The sequence below is a fragment of the Hordeum vulgare genome, chromosome 7H, assembly GCF_904849725.1.
Source record: "Hordeum vulgare subsp. vulgare chromosome 7H, MorexV3_pseudomolecules_assembly, whole genome shotgun sequence".
Taxonomy (NCBI): domain Eukaryota; kingdom Viridiplantae; phylum Streptophyta; class Magnoliopsida; order Poales; family Poaceae; genus Hordeum; species Hordeum vulgare.
In genome coordinates this window covers 623,323,464-623,348,134 of record NC_058524.1, presented here as the reverse complement: position 1 = coordinate 623,348,134, position 24,671 = coordinate 623,323,464, and the positions used below count along the sequence as shown (strand labels likewise).

The 24,671-nt window shown below is 46.2% G+C and overlaps 1 protein-coding gene across 1 annotated transcript; it reads right to left on the bottom strand.

Annotated features, from left to right (window-relative positions):
- Positions 1–420: 420 nt before the first annotated feature.
- LOC123412414 (probable leucine-rich repeat receptor-like protein kinase At1g35710) lies at positions 421–4,189 on the bottom strand. Its single transcript, XM_045105354.1, has 2 exons — positions 936–4,189; positions 421–776 (listed from the first exon to the last, which is right to left on the bottom strand). The coding sequence occupies exons 1-2, from the start codon at positions 4,174–4,176 to the stop codon at positions 421–423; spliced, it is 3,597 nt and encodes a 1,198-aa protein (XP_044961289.1). The 5' UTR covers positions 4,177–4,189.
- Positions 4,190–24,671: the final 20,482 nt, after the last annotated feature.

Sequence of the window (24,671 nt, the reverse complement as noted above, 5' to 3'; positions counted from 1 at the left end):
CAAGTCATGGATGTGTCGGCAAGGTCTAGCTGTGATACCGTATAAGAAAGACTAGATAGCTTGGTTGAAACAATGCCTTTACATCGGCATACCTTCGTGTTAACATAGAAACCGAAGTCCGAACAGCCAATAATTACAACAATGATTGTTACAGAATAGATCTAGAAGAAAAAGATAAACAAGATCGGTCTACATCACACCGATTATTACAGCCGAATAATAACTCTAAGCCTTATCGTTTGACAAAAGTAGCGTACCGGTAATACGATAAATCCATTGATACAAGTTTACTAGTAGTTTGTAACACCGGAACTCTGCTTTTCTTATAAGTTAAACAAATTTTAAGCAAGTATTGTAGGTGGCATAGAAGAAACTACACACAACACGATACCAATTTATCATTCGTAGCCACAGGCACTACTAGGTAGGAATGGTGAGGTCGGCATGTAGATAATCAACATGATGACCTTCACATGTTTGGTTCCCAGAAGATAGCTCATCACAAGCACGCTGTGCTGTTGGTCTGTGTGATGGGTTAGGCTCTAAGCACTGAACTGCAATGCTGAGCAAGTTGTATATTTCTCTAGCGATTTCAGTGCCCGGAAGCTCGAGCCTGGAGTCCAGCAGATCCTTCAGACACATATCATTCTTCTTGGTAGTCAAGTAGATGGATGATAGCAAATCGCCTGGATGGGATCCCAGAAAAAGCTCAATAACGAGCACTCCGAAGCTATATACATCACATTTCTCCGTCACATTCTCTGTATACGCTAGCTCTGCAATAAATACAGCTCAGTTAATTAGTGTTGCAATTAATTGTCACTCTTCACCGTCATGAAATGTAGCCATGTTACAAGGATACATCACATATGACATGCATGTGCAAAAGCAAAATAGATGAATATAATACAGATAAGGATCTATTTTATTTTTACCTGGAGCAAGATAGCCTTTCGTACCAGCAAGCCTTGTGATATTCGGGCCATTAACATTGAGGATTTTAGCCGTACCAAAATCAGATATGCAAGCTCTAAATTCCATATCAAGCAAAATGTTGTTGCTTGTTATATCTCGGTGAACTATTGGTGATGGACAATGATGATGCATGTATGCCAAAGCATGAACCACGTCCAACACAATATTTACCCGCCTTTTCCAGTCCAATTCAATTGCCCTTTCATTGGCCCCAAGTGTTTCCGCTAAGTTTCCTCTCTCCATGTATTCATAGATAAGAAACCTGCCTTGGCTTGAGGAGCAATACCCAAATAGTTTTACGATGTTGCGATGTCGAATCTGCACCAATGCCCCAATCTCGCGATTGAACATTGACTCATTGATGTCATAATCATCTTCTATCATGTGTATCTTCTTCACGGCAAATATTTCACATGTTGCAAGTTTAGCTTTGTACACAGACCCATATCCTCCGGTTCCAATGCAATGTACCTCGCTAAAATTGTCAGTTGCCTCAGCAATTTGCTTGAACACATTTGCCCCATCAAAACTCCAAACAGAGAACATGCTTGCTAATTGTGTTACATTATCAGTGGAAGTTGCCTTTGAATTTTTCCTTTCATGTTGGAATTTAAGTACAACTATGGCAAGAACAACACATATCAAAATAGGGACGACTGTGGCTAGTACAATTATTCCATAAGCTGTCCTTTGTCCTTCGCTCTGAGTTGCACTACTACAGGAGGGCAGTCCTTTCACTACACCACATAACATCTTATTATGCATGAAACACCGGAGTGGTGCTCTCATGAAAAGCCTACTCTGTGGGACCGGTCCTTCCAATTCATTATAAGATACATCAATGGATGTTAAGCTTTCCAAGCTCCCAAATGATGCTGGAATTGAGCCATTCAATTCATTATGTGAAAGATTCAAAGTATCTAGCATGCTCAGGCCACTAAGTTGGCTTGGTATCGCCCCAACAAATGAATTGTCACTTAAATCCAACAAGTCTTGTAAGCTTAACATCACGCCTAGCTCGGCAGGGATGTTTCCATCAAAGTTATTATGACTCAACTTCAAAAAGCGAAGCTTGAGACAACGTGCAATTGAACCTCTTATTGAACCACTTAGGTTATTTGATGACAAATCTAGGAGCTCTAGATTGTACAATGATCCAATTTCTTGTGGAATACTACCGTAGAGAAAATTATCAGCGAGGCTCAAATGGAACAGACTTTTTACATTGCCCAGTTTACTTGGAAGCTCCCCTTCAAGTTTGTTTGATGAAAGATCGAGTACCTTTAACTGAGACAGTTGTCCCATACTTGTGGGTATATTACCCATGATGTTGTTGTTTGAGATGTTCAGCTTGGTAAGATTACGACACTCCCTCCAGTGGTTAGATAACTGTCCATATAGTTTATTCGAGCTCATATCCATATACACCATATTGGGATGAATTCCCAACTCAGAGATATCTCCTTCTATTTGATTCCTTTCAAGACGAACTCTAACGAGGCTTAAGCAATGTACCAGACTTGATGGCAAAGGTCCATTCAGGTTGTTATCAAATCCAGCCAATCTCTCGAGCTTGCCTCCAGCACACAAGTCAGGTGGCAAGGGACCAGAGAAATTGTTACCACTAAATTGCAGATATTGGAGATCCATTAAGGTACCAATTCCTCGAGGAACATGTCCGGAAAATTTATTATTATCCAAGTGCAAGAGAGTGAGCTTGGTCAAATTTCCAAACATATCAGGGAGGGAACCCACGAGTTTGTTGTTGCTAAGTTGTAACTCTTCTAAGTTCATGAGATAACCTAGTTCTGGAGGAATGCGTCCGAAAAGTTGATTGCCCCATAGGACCAAGCTAGTGAGATTAACCAAACTCCCAAAGGTAGCAGGGATAGAACCCATGAGTTTGTTGTTCCTAAGATCTAACTTTTTTAGATTCACCAGGTAACCAAGTTCTCGAGGAATATGTCCGGAAAGTTGGTTGTCCCCCAGGTACAAGTAACTGAGCTTGGTCAAATTTCCAAAAATATCAGGAATGAAACCCATGAGTTTGTTGTGTTGAAGTTCTAACTCAAATAACTTCACGAGGTAACCTAGTTCTCGAGGAATATGTCCAGAAAGTTGGTTATACCTTAGGTACAAGCTAGTGAGATTAACCAAACTCCCAAAGGTAGCGGGGATAGAACCCATGAGCTTGTTTTGCCAAATATGCAACCCTCCTAAATTCACCAGGGAACCTAATTCTGGAGGAAGATATCCAGACAATTGGTTATCACCAAGAAACAAGTCACTGAGTTTGGTTAAATTCCCTAGGTTTCTTGGGATAGGGCCTGTGAGTTTGTTGCCGGTAAAATCTAACTCTTCTAAGTTCACGAGGTAACCTATTTCTCGAGGAATATGTCCAGAAAATTGGTTATAATATAGGTACAATACGGTGAGATTAACCAATCTCCCGAAGGTAGGGGGGATAGAACCCATGAATTGGTTTTGACTAAGAACCAACCATCGTAAATTCACGAGGTAACCTAGTTCTCGAGGAAGATGTCCAGATAATTGGTTATCACCCAGAGACAAGTTAGTGAGCTTGGTTAAATTTCCTAAATCTCTTGGAACAGGGCCTGTGAGGTTGTTGCTGGAAAAATCTAATGTACGCAGCTTCCTTAGGTAGCCTAGTTCGCTGGGAAGGGGACCAAACAAGTGATTGATTGACAAATTCAGCACCACAAGACCCTCTAGGTGTTTTATATGCTTTGGTATTTCACCAGAGAGGTTATTTTCCTGGAGCATTAGATGCCGCAGGTTTGGCAAGGATGATGCTAAAGAAGGTGGTAGGGAGCCCCTTATCTGATTTTGCGCGAGTTGGATACTCGTCAGGGTTGCCAACACCGAGAAGTTGAGGGTGTCGAGCTCCCCTCTCAGCCCCAAGCCTCGCAGAGAGATCCCGGTGATCACCGGTACCTCTTGCTGGAGCCTTGCTTGTTGATGCTTGCTGCACCTGATGCCATGCCAGCTACACGGCCGTGAAGTGTTCTCCCAGGATTGCAGTTGGGTTGGTTGGCTTTCTAGTGTGGCTTTCCAGGCAAGAAGAGCTCGTGCCTGTTCCTCCAAAGATGGCTCAGCAGCCATGGCCGACGAAGAACAGGCTAGGAGGAGGGTGAATGGGATGAGCTTGATGAAAGGGGAGGTCTCCATGGCTAGTGGCATAGCAGGACGTGGGTCTTGGTGTATGCCTTTGAAACTTCGTGGCACGGTGTCATCTTAATATATATATACTACTACATGCTAGATAGCACTTTGACTGGTCTACAGAACCACAAAGCTATAGCTATTCTTTGGCCATGTGGCCCGCTCTAATTATCACGACTAGCACCGAGTCGCCATTCGATCCGTGCCCCCGACTGTATTATATATATTTTGAACCGATACTGAATGGTGGCTAAAAAGAAAATAGCCGTGATGGACACGTCCCTTGCAACGTCCATGCATAATGTATCGAAGACCAAACTGTGTTCGGTAGTGTGAACCAATCTATGATTGGATGGTCAATTCATAAGTGTTTAAATCTTGATGCTCGTATTATTTTTAGATTTATTACAACATTTCAGACGATGATGATATGTCAGTTGAGTCTTTTGTGGGTGTTCATAAGGATAAAATATGCGTGTGTATGTTTATTGGGGTTCATGTATGTAATATCTCCACCGAAATCAGCTCCAAGTACATGGATCGTGTGTTTTTCAAGCCATGCGTGAGCCGTCCGATTGGACCACGATGCTGTGATCTGCCCTCACAGGTCTTATGGACGTGCATGCGATCACTGTCACGGTGAGAGAAGAGAGCATGACATTTACCACTATGCTGTTTGCATACGCACATAGATGCTCATCACGGACGACTAGTACTGGCAGACACGAAGCAGAGTAAAAACTACTCCTACCTGCAGCTAGTTTGTACGGGACACGGAGAGACGGGGTTGGTCGATCGTTTGTCGTACCGATGACTTGGATTGGGTCGTCGTCGGGTAGATGCACACCACGACCGATGACTTGGATTGAGTCGTCGTCGGGTAGGTGCACACCACGCATACAGCTTTCGGCTACTCGTGAACGGGGTAACATCCATAAAATATCAATTCTTTATCAAAAGTGTGTGAGAAACAGCAGGTAGGCAGAGTCTTGTTTTGCAAGTAGAGTAGTAAACAATAGTCTTGTAACTAAATCGCTGCAACACGTAGCGTAATCAGTAGGGATAGGAGACAATGATGTGATGACCTAATTTACAACTGAAGGAGGCATAAGCATATGCGGGAAGGACTAAACGGGGGGAGGATGCCTCACTTGCTCAGCTTTGTCTGGCCGAGGGAGTGGGTACCAACAACTTGCACGTCTTCCACTTGCATACTACTGGTCCTACTTCAGTTGATATGCTGGTGAACAACACACTGTGCAGTCCATCCGTTGTTAGAATTCCTGCTAATGAAAAGGGAAGTGAAGTATTAGAGTAATGAGAGACTGGACTGAATCTTGGAGGACAGGAGCGAAGGATAGGATTGGCAGGAATGTGGATGGGATCATGGGACTTGGGATGGATCGTTGGAGTGTGTGCTTCCACTCATGAAGGCCGGATCCAGTCCGGATACTGTGCTTCTGACAGCCAAATATCTTCCAGCCTCTGCGCAAGTCGGCGCCAGGAAACCCTCCATGCTTGTCCCCCAACTTATAGGTGAACTCGTCGACAACATCCTTGATCTCAAAAGCGAAGCCCCTGATCCTAGGCCAGTTGTCTCATTGGTGCCAATGAACCACTCTGCCCATTTCAGATAAGCTCACATACTCTCAAGCTCATCATTGGCTTCATGGATCTCACCAAAGAGACTCTTGAGGGCAAAGGCAAAGCAGTAATGTGCCAGAGGTTACTGCCTCGTTCGCCTAAGGCCGCACCTGTAGAAGTTAATCATGTTGTTTCTTTAGGATTAGAAAAGAAAGCCAAACCGAGTCCTAGTAGTATTAGGATTCCTAGTCCTAATCTATTTTTATAGTCCCTTGTGGACGTGTATAGAAGACACCCTAGGGGTGTTGATTGTAACACCAGAAAAAACGAAAAACAATACAAAGCAAAGGCTCGACACGGGCCTTTAGCCATCAAATCCATCGATCAGTTTTATTCGTGTCGCTAGTTACGCAAGTTCCATCAAGTAGCCGGCCGAAGCAAGAATCGCGTAGGCACGCCTGTACAGCTGCATACGCATGTTCAAAAGCCAACAATTGGTATCTAGAGCCTCGACGATCTACGATCTACGATGACGGACAGCGACGCTGAGTCGGTCATGTCCGGCAGCGGCGGTGCCAAGGCGAACAAGAACGGCGACAAGGTGAAGAAGGGCGTCAAGTCAGCAACCAGTGGTGGAGGAACGAGCGGTGCCAACGTCCAGGCGCATCGCAACATCCCCATCCAGTACCGGATGCTCACCGACGCCAACTACCGCGTGTGGGCGGTGAAGATGAAGATTATTCTCCAAACCCTCCGAGTGTGGCAGGCAATCACGGACGACGACGTCGATGACGAGTCCGACGAAGGTGCCATGGCCGCCATAGCCCAGTCCGTGCCGGATTCCGTGCTGATGACATTGGCGGAGTTTGAGACGGCAAGTGAGGCGTGGAACGCACTCAAGGAGATGAGGATCGGAGAAGATCGCATCACGAAGGCACGGGCACAAGTGCTGAAGCGCCAATTTCACAAGTTGCAGATGGAGGAAACTGAATCGGTGAATGACTACGCCATGCGTCTTACTACTTTGGTGGGAGAGATCCGCGCGCTTGGTGCAAAGCTCGATGAGACCGAGATCGTGGAGAAGTTTTTCAGTTCAGTCACTGAAAAATTCACGTACATCATCGGCACGCTCGAGCAGCTTTACGACATCGACGACATGACCACAACGGAGGCGATCGGACGATTGCGGACATGGGAAGAGAATGCTCGTGGTTGTCGGAAAGGCAAAGGAGGAGGTAGTGACCAACTCATGTACTCGCGCGCAGATTGGGAGGCCCCAAGTAGCAAAGGAAGGCGTGACGGTGGCGAAGGCTCAAGCAACACGAAGGACGATGGACAAACCGGAAAAGGCAAACCACAAGGTCGTGGTAAGGCGGGCCAATCTAAAGAGCAGAAACCACGGAACTTGGACTTGTCCGAGGTCAAGTGCTATAACTGCAATAAGATGGGTCACTTTGCGAAGGATTGTCCAAAGCCTAACAAGCGGGAGAACAAGGCAAATTTGGCAAAGGAGGAAGACGAAGGTCCAGGTCTTCTGATGACCGAAGTTTGTGATCTCGTTGAAACAGTGGTTGTGAAACCAAGCCGGAAGGTGCTACTTCATGAGAAGAATGTGACACCTAAGTTATCCGGGGATCACAACGTGTCGTGGTATCTCGACACGGGTGCGAGTAACCACATGACGGGATGCAAGGAGAAATTTCTCGAGCTGGAATATGATGTTGAAGGCTCGGTCAAGTTTGGTGATGGTTCAAATGTGGAGATTTGTGGGCAAGGATCTGTCCTCTTCGAGGGTCTCACAGGCGAACATCGCATACTCACCGGAGTGTACTACATCCCACGGCTTTGCAACAACATCATCTCTATCGAGAAGCTTGACGAGAATGGATGCAAGGTGGATATCGAGAACGGAGTGATGACGATCTTCGACAAGCTCCGAAACGTGCTAACTCGTGTTAGTCGCACACGGAACAGGCTCTATATCCTCAACCTTGATCAATCTCAACCAGAGTGTTGGCTCGCCAAGAGTGATGATGATTCGTGGTTATGGCATGCTAGATTTGGACATGTTAACTTCTACGCCTTGAAGAAGATGTCAAAGATGGAGATGGTATCAGGGATGCCAGTTATCGACCATGTTGATCGAGTATGTGACGGGTGCTTGGTTGGAAAACAGCACCGCGGGCCGTTCCCTGCTCAGTCTACCTATCGTGCAAGTGATGCACTCGAGCTGCTCCATGGTGATCTATGTGGCCCTATCACCCCGGCAACTCACGGAGGAAAGAAGTACTTCTTCCTTGTGGTAGATGACTACTCGAGATACATGTGGGTCGCTCTCCTACGGTCTAAAGATGAGGTGTTTGAAGCGTTCAAGAAGTTGAAGGCTGCAACGGAGATGGAACACGAGCTGAAGGTTCGCGCTCTACGGACAGATCGCGGCGGAGAGTTTACGTCGAATGAGTTCAACGACTACTGCGAGAAGATTGGCATAAAGAGGTTCCTCACGGCACCTTACACGCCGCAGCAGAACGGGGTCGTTGAAAGGCGCAATCAAACCGTCATTGACATGGCAAGGAGTTTAATCAAGAGCAAGAACTGTTGGAAATATGCCCTAGAGGCAATAATAAATTAGTTATTATTATATTTCTTAGTTCATGATAATCGTTTATTATCCATGCTATAATTGTATTGATTGGAAACACAATACTTGTGTGGATACATAGACAAAACACTGTCCCTAGTAAGCCTCTAGTTGACTAGCTCGTTGATCAAAGATGGTCAAGGTTTCCTGGCCATAGGCAAGTGTTGTGACTTGATAACGGGATCACATCATTAGGAGAATCATGTGATGGACTAGACCCAAACTAATAGACGTAGCATGTTGATCGTGTCATTTTGTTGCTACTATTTTCTGCGTGTCAAGTATTTGTTCCTATGACCATGAGATCATATAACTCACTGACACCGGAGGAATGCTTTGTGTGTATCAAACGTCGCAACGTAACTGGGTGACTATAAAGAGGCTCTACAGGTATCTTCGAAGGTGTTCGTTGAGTTAGTATGGATCGAGTCTGGGATTCGTCACTCCGTATGATGGAGAGGTATCTCGGGGCCCACTCGGTAATACAACATCACACACAAGCCTTGCAAGCAATGTGACTTAGTGTAAGTTGCGGGATCTTGTATTACGAAACGAGTAAAGAGACTTGCCGGTAAACGAGATTGAAATAGGTATGCGGATACTGACGATCGAATCTCGGGCAAGTAACATAACGAAGGACAAAGGGAATGACATACGGGATTATATGAATCCTTGGCACTGAGGTTCAAACGATAAGATCTTCGTAGAATATGTAGGATCCAATATGGCCATCCAGGTCCCGCTATTGGATTTTGACCGAGGAGTCTCTCGGGTCATGTCTACATAGTTCTCGAACCCGCAGGGTCTGCACACTTAAGGTTCGACGTTGTTTTATGCATATTTGAGTTATATGGTTGGTTACCGAATGTTGTTCGGAGTCCCGGATGAGATCACGGATGTCACGAGGGGTTCCGGAATGGTCCGGAAACGAAGATTGATATATAGGATAACCTCATTTGATTACCAGAAGGTTTTCGGAGTTACCGGAAATGTACCGGGAATGACGAATGGGTTCCGGGTGTTCACCGGGGGGGGGGGGGGGCAACCCACCCCGGGGAAGCCCATAGGCCTTGGGGGTGGCGCACCAGCCCTTAGTGGGCTGGTGGAACAACCCAAGAAGGCCCTATGCGCCATAGGAAGAAAATCAAAGAGAAAAGAAAAAAAAGAGGAGGTGGGAAAAGGGGGAAGGACTCCTCCTTCCAAACCTAGTTGGATTCGGTTTGGAAGGGGAGGACTCCCCCCTTGGCTCGGCCGACCCCCTTGGGAGTCCTTGGACCCCAAGGCAAGGCTCCCCCTCTTCCCCCTATATATACGGAGGTTTTGGGGCTGATTTGAGACAACTTTGCCACGGCAGCCCGACCACATATCTCCACGGTTTTACCTCTAGATCGCGTTTCTGCGGAGCTCGGGCGGAGCCCTGCTGAGATTAGATCACCACCAACCTCCGGAGCACCGTCACACTACCGGAGAACTCCTCTACCTCTCCGTCTCTCTTGCTGGATCAAGAAGGCCGAGATCATCGTCGAGCTGTACGTGTGCTGAACGCGGAGGTGCCGTCTGTTCGTCACTAGATCGGAGCGGATCGTGGGACGGATCGCGGGACGGTTCGTGGGACGGTTCGCTGGGCGGATCGAGGGACGTGAGGACGTTCCACTACATCAACCGCGTTTCTTAACGCTTCTGCTGTGCGATCCACAATGGTACGTAGATCGGAAATCCCCTCTCGTAGATGGACATCACCATGATAGGTCTTCGTGCGCGTAGGAAATTTTTTATTTCCCATGCGACGTTCGCCAACAAGAACCTGCCGGGGACTTTTTGGGGAGAAGTTGTCTCGACGGCGGTCTATCTTCTCAACCGGGCTCCAACGAAGGCGGTGATTGGCAAGACTCCGTATGAAGCAATTTACGGACGTAAGCAGAATGTGTCTCATCTACGGACATTTGGGTGCGTGGCACAGGTGAAGACGGCGGAACCGCACCTCTCAAAGCTTGCCGATTGTAGCACCAAGATGGTGTTCATCGGATACGAGAGCAGTTTTGGCACCAAGGCATACCGTTTCTACGATCCACAAACCAAGCGTCTACAGATTTCACGCGACGCCGTGTTTGAAGAAAACCAAGCGTGGAATTGGAGCGCCGCAGCCGACGATGCTCCAAACAGTAACATATTTGCAGTTGAATTTCCAACTGATGATGATGCAGGGGAGGATGTCCAGGTGGTTGGCAAGACGCCCAACCAAGGTGACCACAATGGTAGTGATCATCATGGTGCCGACACCGACGACGACGTGCATAGGTCGCAAGGAGATAGCGACAACAAAGCGCACGACACAGGCGGAGATCTCGACGACAACATCGACAACAAGGCGCATAGTAACGACGACAATCAAGATGGTGGTCACGGTCACGATGACTACGCCGATGACACGGATGTCGATGACACACCAGGGTCTCAGCCGTCTTCCTCAAGTGCATCAACACCGACACAATTTGTGTCGCCTCCTTCGCAAGCCACAACGGATTTCTCAGGGCCTCGTCGCTACAAGACCCTCAAGAAAGTCTACAAGTACACAAAGCCAGTTACACTCGAGTACTCCGGACTATGTCTGTTCGGAGTAGAGGAGCCGGCGAACTTCATAGAGGCGAGCAAAAGTCCTAGCTGGACGCACGCCATGGATGAGGAGATGAAGGCAATTGAGAGCAATGGCACGTGGACTTTGGTAACCCGACCTCCAAACCAAAAGATGATAGGTTTGAAGTGGGTTTACAAGTTAAAGAAGGACACGGAGGGTGCCATTGTGAAGTACAAGGCAAGACTCGTTGCAAAGGGCTACGTTCAACGTCAAGGAGTTGACTATGATGAGGTGTTTGCACCGGTTGCTCGAATCAAGACGGTGAGAGTGCTCCTAGCTTTGGCAGCACAAGAGGATTGGAAGGTTCATCATATGGATGTTAAATCCGCTTTCCTCAACGGCGATCTCACAGAAGAAGTGTACGTGGAATAACCCCTCGGCTACGAGAAGAAAGGTGAAGAAGGGAAAGTTTGCAAGCTCAAGAAGGCACTTTACGGGTTGAAGCAAGCGCCAAGAGCTTGGAACTCAAAGTTAGACCGAAGTCTGGTCTCGCTCGGCTTCAAGAGATGTCCCCTCGAGCACGTAGTCTATACAAAGAACTCCAAAGGCTAAACCTGCTAGTTGGAGTTTATGTCGAAGATCTGATTATCACCGGAGATAGCGTACAAGAAATTGAACGTTTCAAGGCGCAAATGAAGAACAAGTTTAGCATGAGTGATCTGGGATTACTCAGCTATTACTTGGGCATCGAAGTGAAGCAAAGCTCCGGAGAGATTTCCCTATGTCAATCGGCTTACGCGGTCAAGTTATTGGACAAGTGTGGCATGTCATATTGCTACGCGACACAAGTTCCAATGGACCAACGTCACAAGTTGAGCAAGCGTAGCTCAAATCCGCCGGTGGACACCACAATGTATCGAAGCGTTGTGGGTAGCCTAAGATACTTGATGCATACCCGACCTGACTTGGCTTATTCAGTCGGGATCATGAGTCGTTTCATGGAGAATCCGACAACCGAACACATGAGCACGGTCAATCAAATTCTACGCTATGTGAAAGGCACAATTAATCTTGGCTGCACGTACAGAAAGGGAAAGGAAGGATTGATCCTTCGTGGATATTCAGATAGTGACATGGCAGGTGATGTTGATGACCGAAAGAGCACAACGGGCATGGTTTTCTACCTTGGCCCGAATCCAATTAGCTGGAATTCTCAGAAGCAAAAGGTGGTGGCATTGTCTTCATGCGAGGCAGAATACATAGCGGCAAGCATGGCGGCTTGTCAAGCAGTGTGGCTGAGAAGACTCGTAGCTATTCTTGCAAAGCGGGAGGTGCAGAAGGTGTCACTGAAGATCGATAACCAAGCTGCAATCTCGTTGTGCAAAAATCCGGTTCATCACGAAAGGAGCAAGCACATAGATACCCGGTTCCACCATATCCGGGAGTGCATTGAAGAAGGGTTGATCGAGGTTCAACATGTGAACACGAAAGACCAACTTGCCGATATTTTCACCAAGTCCCTCGGTCGACAGAAGTTCATCGAGATGAGGAGGAAAGTCGGAGTGCCAGAAGTGAAGTCAAGCAACAAGATTAAGGAGGTGAATGTAGAAGTTAATCATGTTGTTTCTTTAGGATTAGGAAAGAAAGCCAAACCGAGTCCTAGTAGTATTAGGATTCCTAGTCCTGGTCTATTTCCATAGTCCCTTGTGGACGTGTATAAAAGACACCCTAGGGGTGTTGATTGTAACACCAGAAAAAACGAAAAGCAATACAAAGCAAAGGCTCGACACGGGCCTTTAGCCATCAAATCCATCGATCAGGTTTATCGTGACGCTAGTTACGCAAGTTCCGTCAAGTAGCCGGCCGAAGCAAGAATCACGTAGGCACGCCTGTACAGCTGCATACGCACGTTCAAAAGCCAACAGCACCCAACATGCCGATCAGCAAACCTACAATTGCTTCGGCCATGGCAGAATTACGTTACAGGAATCAGGTATTTTGCCTTCAGGCTGCTATAGACGGCAAAGATTTGCCGTCAGCCCCTGACATCAAAGCATCTCGGCATACACTAGGTCGATAAAGGGTTATTTTACCGTCAACATTTTGTCAGGCAGACGGCAAAAAATATATTGTTAGGCATCCGCTTTTGCCGTCAGTAGGAATTGCCACACGGCAAAAAGAAATGCTTGATAAAACGAAATGACCAATGGACGGTGTTAGTGCCTTTGCCATCAATTGACAGAAATGCCATGGCAAACATGGTCGCTTTGCCGTCAGCCCGACTACATCACAAACGACAAAGATTATATTTTTCTAATAAAAAACATGAACCAACAATCAAAGTGCAGAGAACAGAGATGGTGGAAGGGGTAGGCAAACACATCACTTATGAGTTTTAGTAGTTTGACCACCAGTCAATACAGAATAGATCATCACTCGCTGACCCAAGGAACCTCCGTGTTTCATAAAATGAATGAAATACACAGGAACAGATTACATGAGCACAGTGTGTGTTGTAGCAGCCCAAAATCCAGCACACACATCCATCTTGAGTTTGATCTTGAGCTCCACTCCACTAGCTTTGAGATCCACTCACCCAGCGGCACCAGCTACCTAGTGACGCAAAGCGAGCCTTGCTTTCATGGAGCACTGCCGCCGTGTCAAAGAACCGGAGGGAGAAGGGAACCGAGGAAGAAGGCCGGGCATTGTTGGGTTTAGTCCCACATCGGTTGTGGAAGGAGACATAACACGACTTATAAGGGTGAGGGTGTCCCCTCCTAAAAGGCTAGTCTTTTGGAGGGAGAGGGCCCAAGGCTGTCATAAGTCGGTGTTGCTCTCCGGTTGGACCTGTTGACGCATGTGGGGCAACGGCAGTGGAGGGGGCGGGGCGTCGACGACGGGGAGGAGGACCCGGAGAAGCCTCCCATGGGAGTGGAAACGGCGGCGCCCACGCCTCCGATGCTCCTTGGGAGAGCGATATATAGATCAAGAGGCAGGATAGAAACAGAGATACTTTGTGTACCATGCAGGCGAGGGAGGAGGGGCGTGGAGCGCATGTTTTTTTCACTCGGCAATGGGTTTTGATGTTGTGGGGATGTGTCAACGTGATTGTGCCATGTCATCGATCCATCCCGTGTGCTTTTTCTTTACCATCTGTTATTATAACGCAGAGGGCAAAGACCCTCTTTGTCGTCTACATTTTAATAACAGACGGCAAAATGAGCACTTGCGGTGTGATACGTCTCAAACGTATCGACTTTCCAAACAGTTTTGTTATTGTTTTGGTCTCATTCTTGCATGATTTGAACGAAACTAACCCAGACCAAAGTTGTTTTTAGTAGAGCTGCCTGTATGGTTTCTTGTGTGCAGGAAAATGGATATTTAGACCTCCCGAAAAATTCCCATAAAAACTAGAGAAAATCCACACACCGGGAGGAACCATGGGCCAGAGGGGAGCCACATGGCCCCCAGGCGACCTGCTGGCGCGGCCTGCCCCCTCGCCGCGCCGGGAGGCCGTCTGGGTGAGGCCCACCCCCTCTGGTGCCCTACTTTGGCTCCTATTTTTACCTATGATGCAGAAATCTCAGAACATAAGTCATTTTGCAAGTTCTCGACGCGGAGCCGCCGCCACTCTCGGTTCTTCTTCGGGGGAGCTAATATGGAGGCTGTTTTGGCCTCCAGAGAGGGGAAACCGTCGTCATCGTCATCACCATCACCACTCCATCATCCTTCCATGGCTTCTCCCATCATGTGTGAGTAATTCACTGCTGTAGGTGAAGGGGATGGGAGAGATTGGATGAGTTAGATCATGTAATAGTTCGTCGGATTGTTGGGGGCATGTTGCCTATCATCTACTATGGTGTTTATCATCTTTGCTACTACTTGTTACTCTTAATGCTTATCACTTTGGGCCCGAGTGCCATGATTTCAGATCTGAATATCTTATGTTTTCATGAACATATTTGTGTTCTAAATCCTATCTATGAGTAGTATGCACCTATTATAGTCCGGAACTGGCGATCCCAATGGTTACAACTTGGGACACCAAAGGAGATGGACTATATTTTGAGGATTCCATGTACCTATTGATTATTAATGCTTTGTTCCGGTGCTCTTTGACATGAGTACCTTAATCTCCATAAGTTCTTTTCGGCCCCGTTGATAGCGGGATGGTAGGACAAAAGATGTTGTGCAAGTTCTTATTGCAAGCACGCACGACTACCTCGGGATACATGCCTAATGTTTGATATATGCCTAGATGATCATTATTTTTCTATATGCCCTGCCCCAAGTTAAATACATGATATCTCTCATCCATGACCAACCATCCATCTCCTTAGCCTATAGTGTTGTAATCCTGCTGGTCACGAGTAGCTTTACTTTCGTTGCTTTGCCACTATTATTTCTATTGCACCCATCACATCCATATTACCGTTGCTATTAATATTTCTTGCCAAGCAAGTATCTTTCAGGTGCGGTTGAATTGACAACTCAACTGTTAAAGCTTATAAATATTCTTTGGCTCCCCTTGTGTCAAATCAATAAATTGGGTTAACTTACCCGCGAAAACTGTTGCAATCCCTTACACTTGTGGGTTATCACCGTGTGTTGCCAAAACACAAACGACAAATTATGTCTTTGTCGTCTCAATTTTAATAACATACGGCAAAATGAGCACGTTGCCGTCTATTATCAAAACACAAACGACAAAGTATGTCTTTGTCATCTGTATTTTAATAACATACGGCAAAATGAGCACTTTGTCATTAGTATTTCTTTGCCGTTAGCAGTTGACGGCAAAAAATGTCTTTGTCGTCAGTCCCGATGAGAAGTTGATGGAAAAAAGCTTCACACACGGCAAATTTCCTGATTCCTGTAGTGATAGCGATGAAAGCTCCAATGCAGCCAGTGCCATCAATCAGATAATTCTCACACATGGAGATGCACTCTTGGGTGAGATAGCCCTGGGCGATGCTTCCATCCGAATGGGACATGTTATGAACGAATCCTTTGATGACCCCATTCATCCTCTCGAACGACATCATATTGTGTAGGAATGTTGACCCTAGGACGATGATGTCATCTATGATGTGGACACACAGATGCACCATGACATCAAATAACACGGGAGGAAAGTACATCTCACTAGTAGAAAATGGCCCATTTGACTTGACCCGGTTCCAGAGGCCCATTATCCTTGGTTCTTGAACCGGGACTAAATGGTCGGGACTAAAGCCCAAATCTTTAGTCCCGGTTCGCTTACGAACCGGGACCGAATGGTCTCCATGTGGCCGCTGCGACGAGCCCAGGCAGGAGATTCTTTAGTCTCGGTTGGTCACACCAACCGGGAGAACATGGCATCCACGCGTCAGCATCTCGTCGCAGTTGGGGTTTTTGGTTTTCTTTGAATGGGGGGAGTGGGAGGGTTTGGGGGGGCGGGGGGGGGGGGGGGGGTTGGCGCGTTAATTTAGTGGTTTCATGTTGTGTTAGCTAGCTAATAGAGAGAAGTGTCATGTGTTTCTTCATGCTTGGTCGAACAACAAGTTTTCGTATATCTATCCGACGCTATTACATATATACAATATAACATCTTTTAAAAATTAATCCAAAACATCATCTAATTAAGATCCAATGAAAACCCACATGGCATTCTCCGTCTTTAGGTATGACGTGGTCAACAAAGAATCCCGCCAATTCCTCTTGAATTGCTCGTATGCGATCATATGGTAGGAGTTGATCCTGCATCTCGCAGATCTAATTTAAATAAGGGGGTCAATACATGCATATATATGAATAAAACTCAACACAATTGTGAGTATTATTTACGTACTTGAAACTGTTTCTAACAGAATACCCGCTCAGAGGTCGAGTGGCGAATGAACTCGCATACGTAGTATCCACATAAAACAGTGCCTTCTTTGTGGTACATACACTTTACGAGAATAGAGTTCAATCAAACTGATAAGCAAGCATGGTAATGATATATTGATGAAAATTTCAATCAATTAGAGATGCGCGGAACTAGCTAGTACTACTTACTTTTGGGTGCGTAAAACGCAACTCTTTGTTTAGACCGGGAACCATATTGATGAAATTCGTTCAAACACTGCCAGGCAAATAAAATGATTACTTGATATGAGGAAATTAACGAAAGTTGCATGCTGATATGGTCTCAGTATATTGACTGAACTTACTTATTGAGCATTGCAATAATGTCCTCATAATCCTCTTCGGTTTTATGTCTCGAGTCTAAGACATTTACTACTGCCCTGACAACGTTAATGGATAGCAGAATAAAGTGGTCTCTGCGCACGCATATATAACTCATCAATTACATTACTTAATTAACCTCGAGTAAGCGAAACCGAGTTTACAGAGAAGACATCAACACTCACTTGAAGTTGTAAGGAAATATTATTTTCCACTTTTTTTATGTATAAGGAACGAGTTTAGCAAGTTCTCCTCGGTCTCTTTGATTGAGTTTTGTACCGTCAATTCATTTACGACATCTGGACTAATGAACCCAACGTCGAAGATTCCTGCTTTTTTTAATTTGACGATCTTCAATCTGCATAATATATATAGTAAGTATAATTATATATACATGCAATGAACGAGCTGAGCTAGATACTTAACTATAGAAGTAATACTTACAGACAGTAGGAAGCCATGAGTTGTTTGTCGAGGGCCAGTTGATTGTATAACTGAAATAACTCCTAAAATTGAATAGTAATCATGGGAAGTCCAATGAATTCGTGCTCTGGTTTCACTGCCACATACATAGTTTTTTTCCCAGACTCCCTGCAGGTTTTCATGTACCACTCATGCAGTCTGTGCATCATCGTTGTTAGAGCAGGATGACCAGGTTTGACGAGAGGCTTCCCGTGCACGTATTTATATTGTTCTTTTGTTACATCATCCCCCAAGTAATCATCAGGATTGGTACCGGGCACCATCTCTGGATGATTAGCGACGACTATATCGAACTTGGGAATTGTTTTCCCACTTGTTCATTCTTCTAACCTTGCATCACTAAAAGTAGTTCCCGACCGCATCGCTTGTGCATATGTCTTTTTAAGAATGCGGTCATAGTCGGAATCCGGCGGAGGCGATGGTGGACGCTGTAGTTGATTGATAGTGCGCTCCACTCTCGCCGGAACTAGCTTCTACTTCGGAGGTGGAGTTTTCTTTGCAAAAAGGGCCCTCAATTCGGCACTACAAATCTCCTCGTTTTCCTCCTTGGTCCTTCATATGGTAACTTTTCTAGAGGCTTGAGAGATGGACCGAATTTCCCGCCTCTGCTTGTACTGCTAGCCGCCGGAGAGAAGGAGGCGTATCTCTTCCGCTTGAGAGAAGGAGGCAGACTGCTCTGACGCACCAGACGAGCGGGAGTGGCTGCGTTTGTCCTCCGACATTGCCGACGAGGTGAAGGAGGAGGCGGACTGCTCTGACATGCTGGAGTAGGCGAAGTGCCCTCATGCATCGGAGGAGCTGGAGAAGGAGGTGGAGTGCCCTGATCACTCGCCGGAGGAGGAGGAGGAGGGGGAGGAGGCGGAGTGCCCTGACTCGTCGTCGTCATCGTCGTCGTCGAAGGCGTCCAGTTTGGAAGCTTGATGAACTCCTTGTGCCATAGACATGTACTCCCCACAACACGAACCAGCTGAATCTCCCCTTCACCTGTAGGGTGGTCAAGCTGGAGCTGCTCAAAATTCTCCATTACTTGCTCCACCATCACAACAGCATAGCCATGTGGAATCGGAAGGCAGTGAAAAGCTCCGTTGGGTTGAGGAGGTTCAACAGAGGCGACAACCGCCATGAAAGTGAGGTTCCGACATTTCATCATAAGCTCACAACGTTGAGCCTCTGTGATAGTATCCACGGGGTAGCTAGGAGCCGTGAAGTCATGCTGAACGGGCTCCGTGGAAGCCACGTTGCTTCTCCGCTGAGATGGTGGGGTACGTTCTAGGGTATCTTCGATCGGCTGAGATGGTTGGCCGGTAGCTCGCTGGCTCTCAAGTTCCTCTAGCTTTTGCAATCTTGCCTTGATCTGCTGCATGTCTCTTAGCTCCGCCTTCCTCTTTATCTCCCGTCTTGTGTAACCTCTTGAGTTAGGAAACCCAAACTTCCACGGAACGGAGCCTGGTGTGCCTCATGTTCGTCCAAGGTGCTCAGCATTCCATCAGGCCTTAGTCAGCTCGTCATTCTCTGTCTGGAATGAACGTCCCTTCCCGCGCTGCGGCGATACACTTCTGAAGCTTGATCATGGGTATTGCAAGTTGCTCGTCTGTTTCAGGGTCCAAAGTTCCCCCAACCCCGAAGAACCAAGTCCTTGAACGCTCTGGCCAGTTCAATGTCTGTGATTGGACCCCTTTAGCAATCAGGTCATTCTCAGCTTTGTCCCAGAACGGCCGGGCTTTGAGGTAGCCACCTAACGCCGTGTGATGTTGATACTTCTTCTTTGCGGCATTGTTGTTGTTTGTCTCTGACATTTTCTTACTCTTCTCCGATGACTTGTAGGCCACAAATGCGGGCCAGTGATCTCTTATCTTCTCAAATCGACCAGCGAATTCCGGTGTGTTCCCTTTGTCGACAAACATTGATTTCAAGTCATTCTTCCACTTCCCGAATAGATGTGCCATCTTCTTAAGAGCACACGCCTTGACAAGTGTCTCTATAACTGGCTTATTCGGATCTTCCTCTGGCGGTAGGGTGAAATTTGCCTTCAGCGCGGTCCAAAGATCATCTTTCTGCCTATCGTTGAAATAATCACCTTCAGGAACGTCGCCACCCTTAGGCTTTTCTCATTGCTTGACGCTGATCGGGATGTTATCCCTAACAATAGCTCTGCAATGAGCAGAAAATGCGTCATTGGTCAGCTTGGGTTCAATCGGTAGGCCATCGGCCGCGATTGCTGTGATCGTGAACTTTTCATCCATGTGAGACCTTCTCTTCTGGCATCGTCTCTTTACCGAAGTTTGGCTCGATCCGGAGGGCTATAAAAGAAGAAAGAATGAAGTGTTAATATATGTACATACCTTCGGGCTGAATTAATATATCTACCTTGCCGGAGTTTGCAACATCTCCCTCCTCTGTTGGGTCACCGGAGCCGTCATCATGGTCTCCTTCTTCCTCCGGCCTTCGGTCACCGGAGCCATCATGATCATGTCCTTCCTCCTCCATTGTTCTATCATCCAGATGTCATCCTCTCCTTCCAGAACATCGGTGTAGTTGAGATACGACAAATAATCACAGACCATTATCTCCCCCAACAACTGTTCTCTTTGATCCATATATAGTTTCTGCAAATAATCACCGAGCATTATCTCCCCCACCAACTTTTTATTATTTCATTTTAAAATTTTGAATAGTTCATATGTTTCTGAAATTAAATATATTAAGATTTTGTTAAATCTCACGTACCTCAAATATTTCAAAGCTAGCAACATACAGATATAAAACAACACGAATCGATCTGGCGAACTACATTAAAATAGATAATTTGTATCTTTGTTATATTATCCGTTTAGTGCTACATGACTAGAATAGATAACTTTTTCTCTTTCACCTACGAAAATGCTGTTTAAAAATGCAGTTTGATATGTATTTTTTCTAGACTTTGGCATGTGCCTTCCTGGCGCCGGATGACACTGTCTGGATGCTGCATCATTGGGAACTTTTGTCGAACCGACGAATCCTGCTTTATACTCTAATCTCGAATACATCTCTAGTACAATCTATATATGAACAAAATTTGGATGAACAACAATATGCAGGGGCGGCGGCGGCAACAAGCAGAGCACGCGCAGAGGAGGAGCTAACCGGGGCCGACGGGCTCGGGGCGGCGACAACGATGGGCTCGGGGCGGCGACAACGACGGGCTCACGACGACGTCGACGGGCTCGGGGGCGGCGACAGCTGCGTGCTCGGGGCATCGACGGCGGCGAGGAGGACTGATACTTCTCCAATGTATCTATAATTTTTTATGGTTCTATGCTATTATCTTGTCAACTTTGGATGTTTTATATGCATGAATATGCTATTTTATATCTTTTTTGGGACTAACCTATTAACTCAATGCCAAGTGCCAATTTCTGTTTTTTTCCGTGTTTTTGACCCTTTTTCAGATGGAGTCCAAATGGAATAAAACTTTACGATGTTGTTTTGGGACCAAAAGAGACCCCCGAAGGTTTGGAAGAAGGCGAGAAGAGCCACGAGGGAGTCACAAGCCCGGGAGGCGCGACCACCCCCCTAGGCCGCACCTACCAGGCTTGTGACCTCCTCGTGGGCCCAACCTACGTAATTCCACCGCCATAAATTCCTATAAATACAGAAACCCCCAAAAAGAAACCTAGATCGGGAGTCCCGCCGCCGCAAGCCTCTGTAGCCACCAAAAACCAATCTGGAGCCCGTTGCGGCACCCTGCCGGAGGGAGAATCCATCTCTGGTGGCCATCTTCATCATCCCGGCGATCTCCATGACAAGGAGGGAGTAGTTCACCCTCGGGGCTGAGGGTATATCCCAGTAGGTATGTGTTTGATCTCTCACTCTCGTGTTCTTGAGATGTCTTGATCTCGATGTACCGTGGGCTTTGGTACTATAGTTGGATCTTATGATGTTCTTCCCCCTCTCCCTTCTTGTAATTAATTGAGTTTCCCCTTTGAAGTTATCTTATCGGATTGAGTCTTTGAGAACACTTGATGTATGTCTTGCACGTGTCTATCTGCGGTGATCAACTTGCGGGTTTGTGACATTGGGAACCTATGCATATGGGTTGGAACACGTTTGATTCATGTGAGTACTCGATGTATGTTTTGGTGATCAACTTGCGGGTTCGTGACATTGGGAACCTATGCATAGGGGTTGGCACACGTTTTGACTCTCCGGTAGAAACTTTGGGGCACTCTCTAAAGTTCTATGTGTTGGTTGAATAGATGATTCTGAGATTATGTGATGCATATCGTATAATCATGCCCACGGATAACTGAGGTGACAATGGAGTATCTAGGTGACATTAGGGTCTTGGTTGATATGTATCTTTAAGGTGTTATTCTAGTAAGAACTCTATGAAAGATTGAACGGAAAGAATAGCTTCGTGCTATTTTACTACAGACTCTTGAATAGATCGATTAGAAAGAATAACTTTGTGGTGGTTTCGTACCCGACAATAATCTCTTCGTTTGTTCTCCGATATTAGTGACTTTGGAGTGACTCTTTGTTGCAAGTTGAGGGCTAGTTATATGATCCAATTATGTTATCATTGTTGAGAGAACTTCACTAGTGAAAGTATGAACCCTAGGCCTTGTTTCCATGCATTGCAATACTGTTCGTGCTCACTTGTGTTACTAGTTACCTTGCTGTTTTTGTAATTTCAGATTACAAAAACCTATATCTACCATTGCTACCTCAAAAAGATCCCCGGCAAAGGTGCCAGAAATACTTCTGATTGTTCTGCTGTGTATCCCTTGCAACGGCGCCAGGAAGTAGTTGTGTCGACGGCACCAGGAATCCTTCAGCTACGGCTACGCCTTAAGGGACTTCCTAGGCAAGTATGCAAAGGATTTCCCCCGTGGCCTTGGAGCCTTGCGTTGGTGTTCCCTCGAAGCGGAAAGGGTGATGTAGCACAGCGATGGTAAGTATTTCCCTCAGTTTGAGAACCAAGGTATCAATCCGTCGGAAGAGTATCTCAAGATCGTGCACAAACACAAAAGCTTGCACCCAACGCTATGAAGGGGTTGTCAATCCCTTATAGATTGTTTGCCAAGTGAGAACTGAAAGCAGCAAAGTAACAAAGCAAAGTAAAAGCGGAGATGTAAACGATGGATGTGAATAGACCCGGGGGCCGTAGTGTTTACTAGTGGCTTCTCTCATGAAAGCAAGTAGACGGTGGGTGAACAAATTACTGTCGAGCAATTGACAGAACTGTGCAGAGTCGTGACGATATCTATGCAATGATTATTTCTATAGGAATCACGTCTGAAACAAGTAGACCGATACTTTCTGCATCTACTACTATTACTCCACACATTGACCGCTATCCAGCATGCATCTAGTGTATTAAGTCCATAAGAACAAAGTAACGCCTTAAGCAAGATGACATGATGTAGAGGGATAATATCAAACCAATGATAAAAACTCCATATTTTTACCCTTGATGGCAACTGCTTGATGTGTGCCTTGCTGCCCCTACTGTCACTGGGAAAGGTCACCACATGGCAGAACCCAAAACCAAGCACTTCTCCCATTACAAGAATCATAGATCTAGTTCTCCAAACAAAACCCAAGACTCGGAGAGACTTACAAGGATATCAAATCATGCATATAAGAAATCAACAAAGACTCAAATATATATCATAGATAATCTGATCACAAGTCCACAATTCATCGGATCTCGACAAACACACCGCCAAAGAAGATTACATCGGATAGATCTCCATGAAGATCATGGAGAACTTTGTATTGAAGATCCAAGAGAGAGAAGAAGCCATCTAGCTACTAACTACGGACCCGTAGGTCTGAAGTGAACTACTCACGAGTCATTGGAGGGGCGATGATGATGATGAAGAAGCCCTCCACCTCCAAAGTCCCCTCCGGCAGGGTGTCGGGAAGGGTCTCCAGATGAGATCTCGCGGAAACGGAAGCTTGCGGCGGCGGAAAAGTATTTTCGAGGCTCCCCTGATTTTTTGTGGAATATTTGGGAATATATAGGCGAAGATCTAGGTCAGGTGGCGGCCAGGGTGGCCACAAGCTTGCCCACCGCCGCCTCCCCCCTGGTGGCGTGGTGGGTGCTTGTGTGGTCCCTGGGGCCCACCTGGCTTGCCCAAAGGCTCCCTGGTCTTCTTTCGTTCGGGAAAAAATCATTTCGGGGTTTTTATTCCGTTTGGACTCCGTTCCAAAATCAGATCTGAAAAGAGTCAAAAACACGGAAAAAACAGGAACTGGCACTTGGCACTAAATTAATAAGTTAGTCCCAAAAAGATATAAAAAGATACATAAAACATACAAAGAAGGCAAGATAACAACGTGAAACCATCAAAAATTATAGATACGTTTGAGACGTATCAACCATTCATATTGCACTTATTTCACCATCTCTTCGCCAAACTAGTGCACCTATACAACTTACCATTGTACTGGGTGTGTTGGGGACACAAGAGACTCTTTGTTGTTTGGTTGCAGGGTTGCTTGAGAGAGACCATTTTCATCCTACGCCTCCCGCGGATTGATAAACCTTAGGTCACCCACTTGAGGGAAAATTGCTAATGTCCTACAAACCTCTGCACTTGGAGGCCCAACAACGTCTACAATAAGAAGGTTGCATAGTAGACATCAAGCTCTTTTCTGGCGCCGTTGCCGGGCAGGCTAGGTAAGCGGCACTCACCTCCCGTCAACGAAGCTCTTTTCTGGCGCCGTTGTTGGGGAGGTTAGCGCTTGAAGGTATATCTTTAGATCTTGCAATCGAATCTTTTTGTTTCGTGTTCTTTCTCTAGAAAACAACAAAAAATGGAATTGAGGATGCCTCATATGCTCCATCTTTTCAATGTCTCTCGTGAGCATGATGGGAAGGAAAATTGTGCTCAAGTGCTGAAAGAAGAATTACATAGAATGCTTGGCATAGAATATGTGAATGATGAGCATGATTGCAATGTTGTTAGCATGAATTCCATGAATACCCATGATGCTAATGATATGCAAAGCCACAAGCTTAGGGATGCC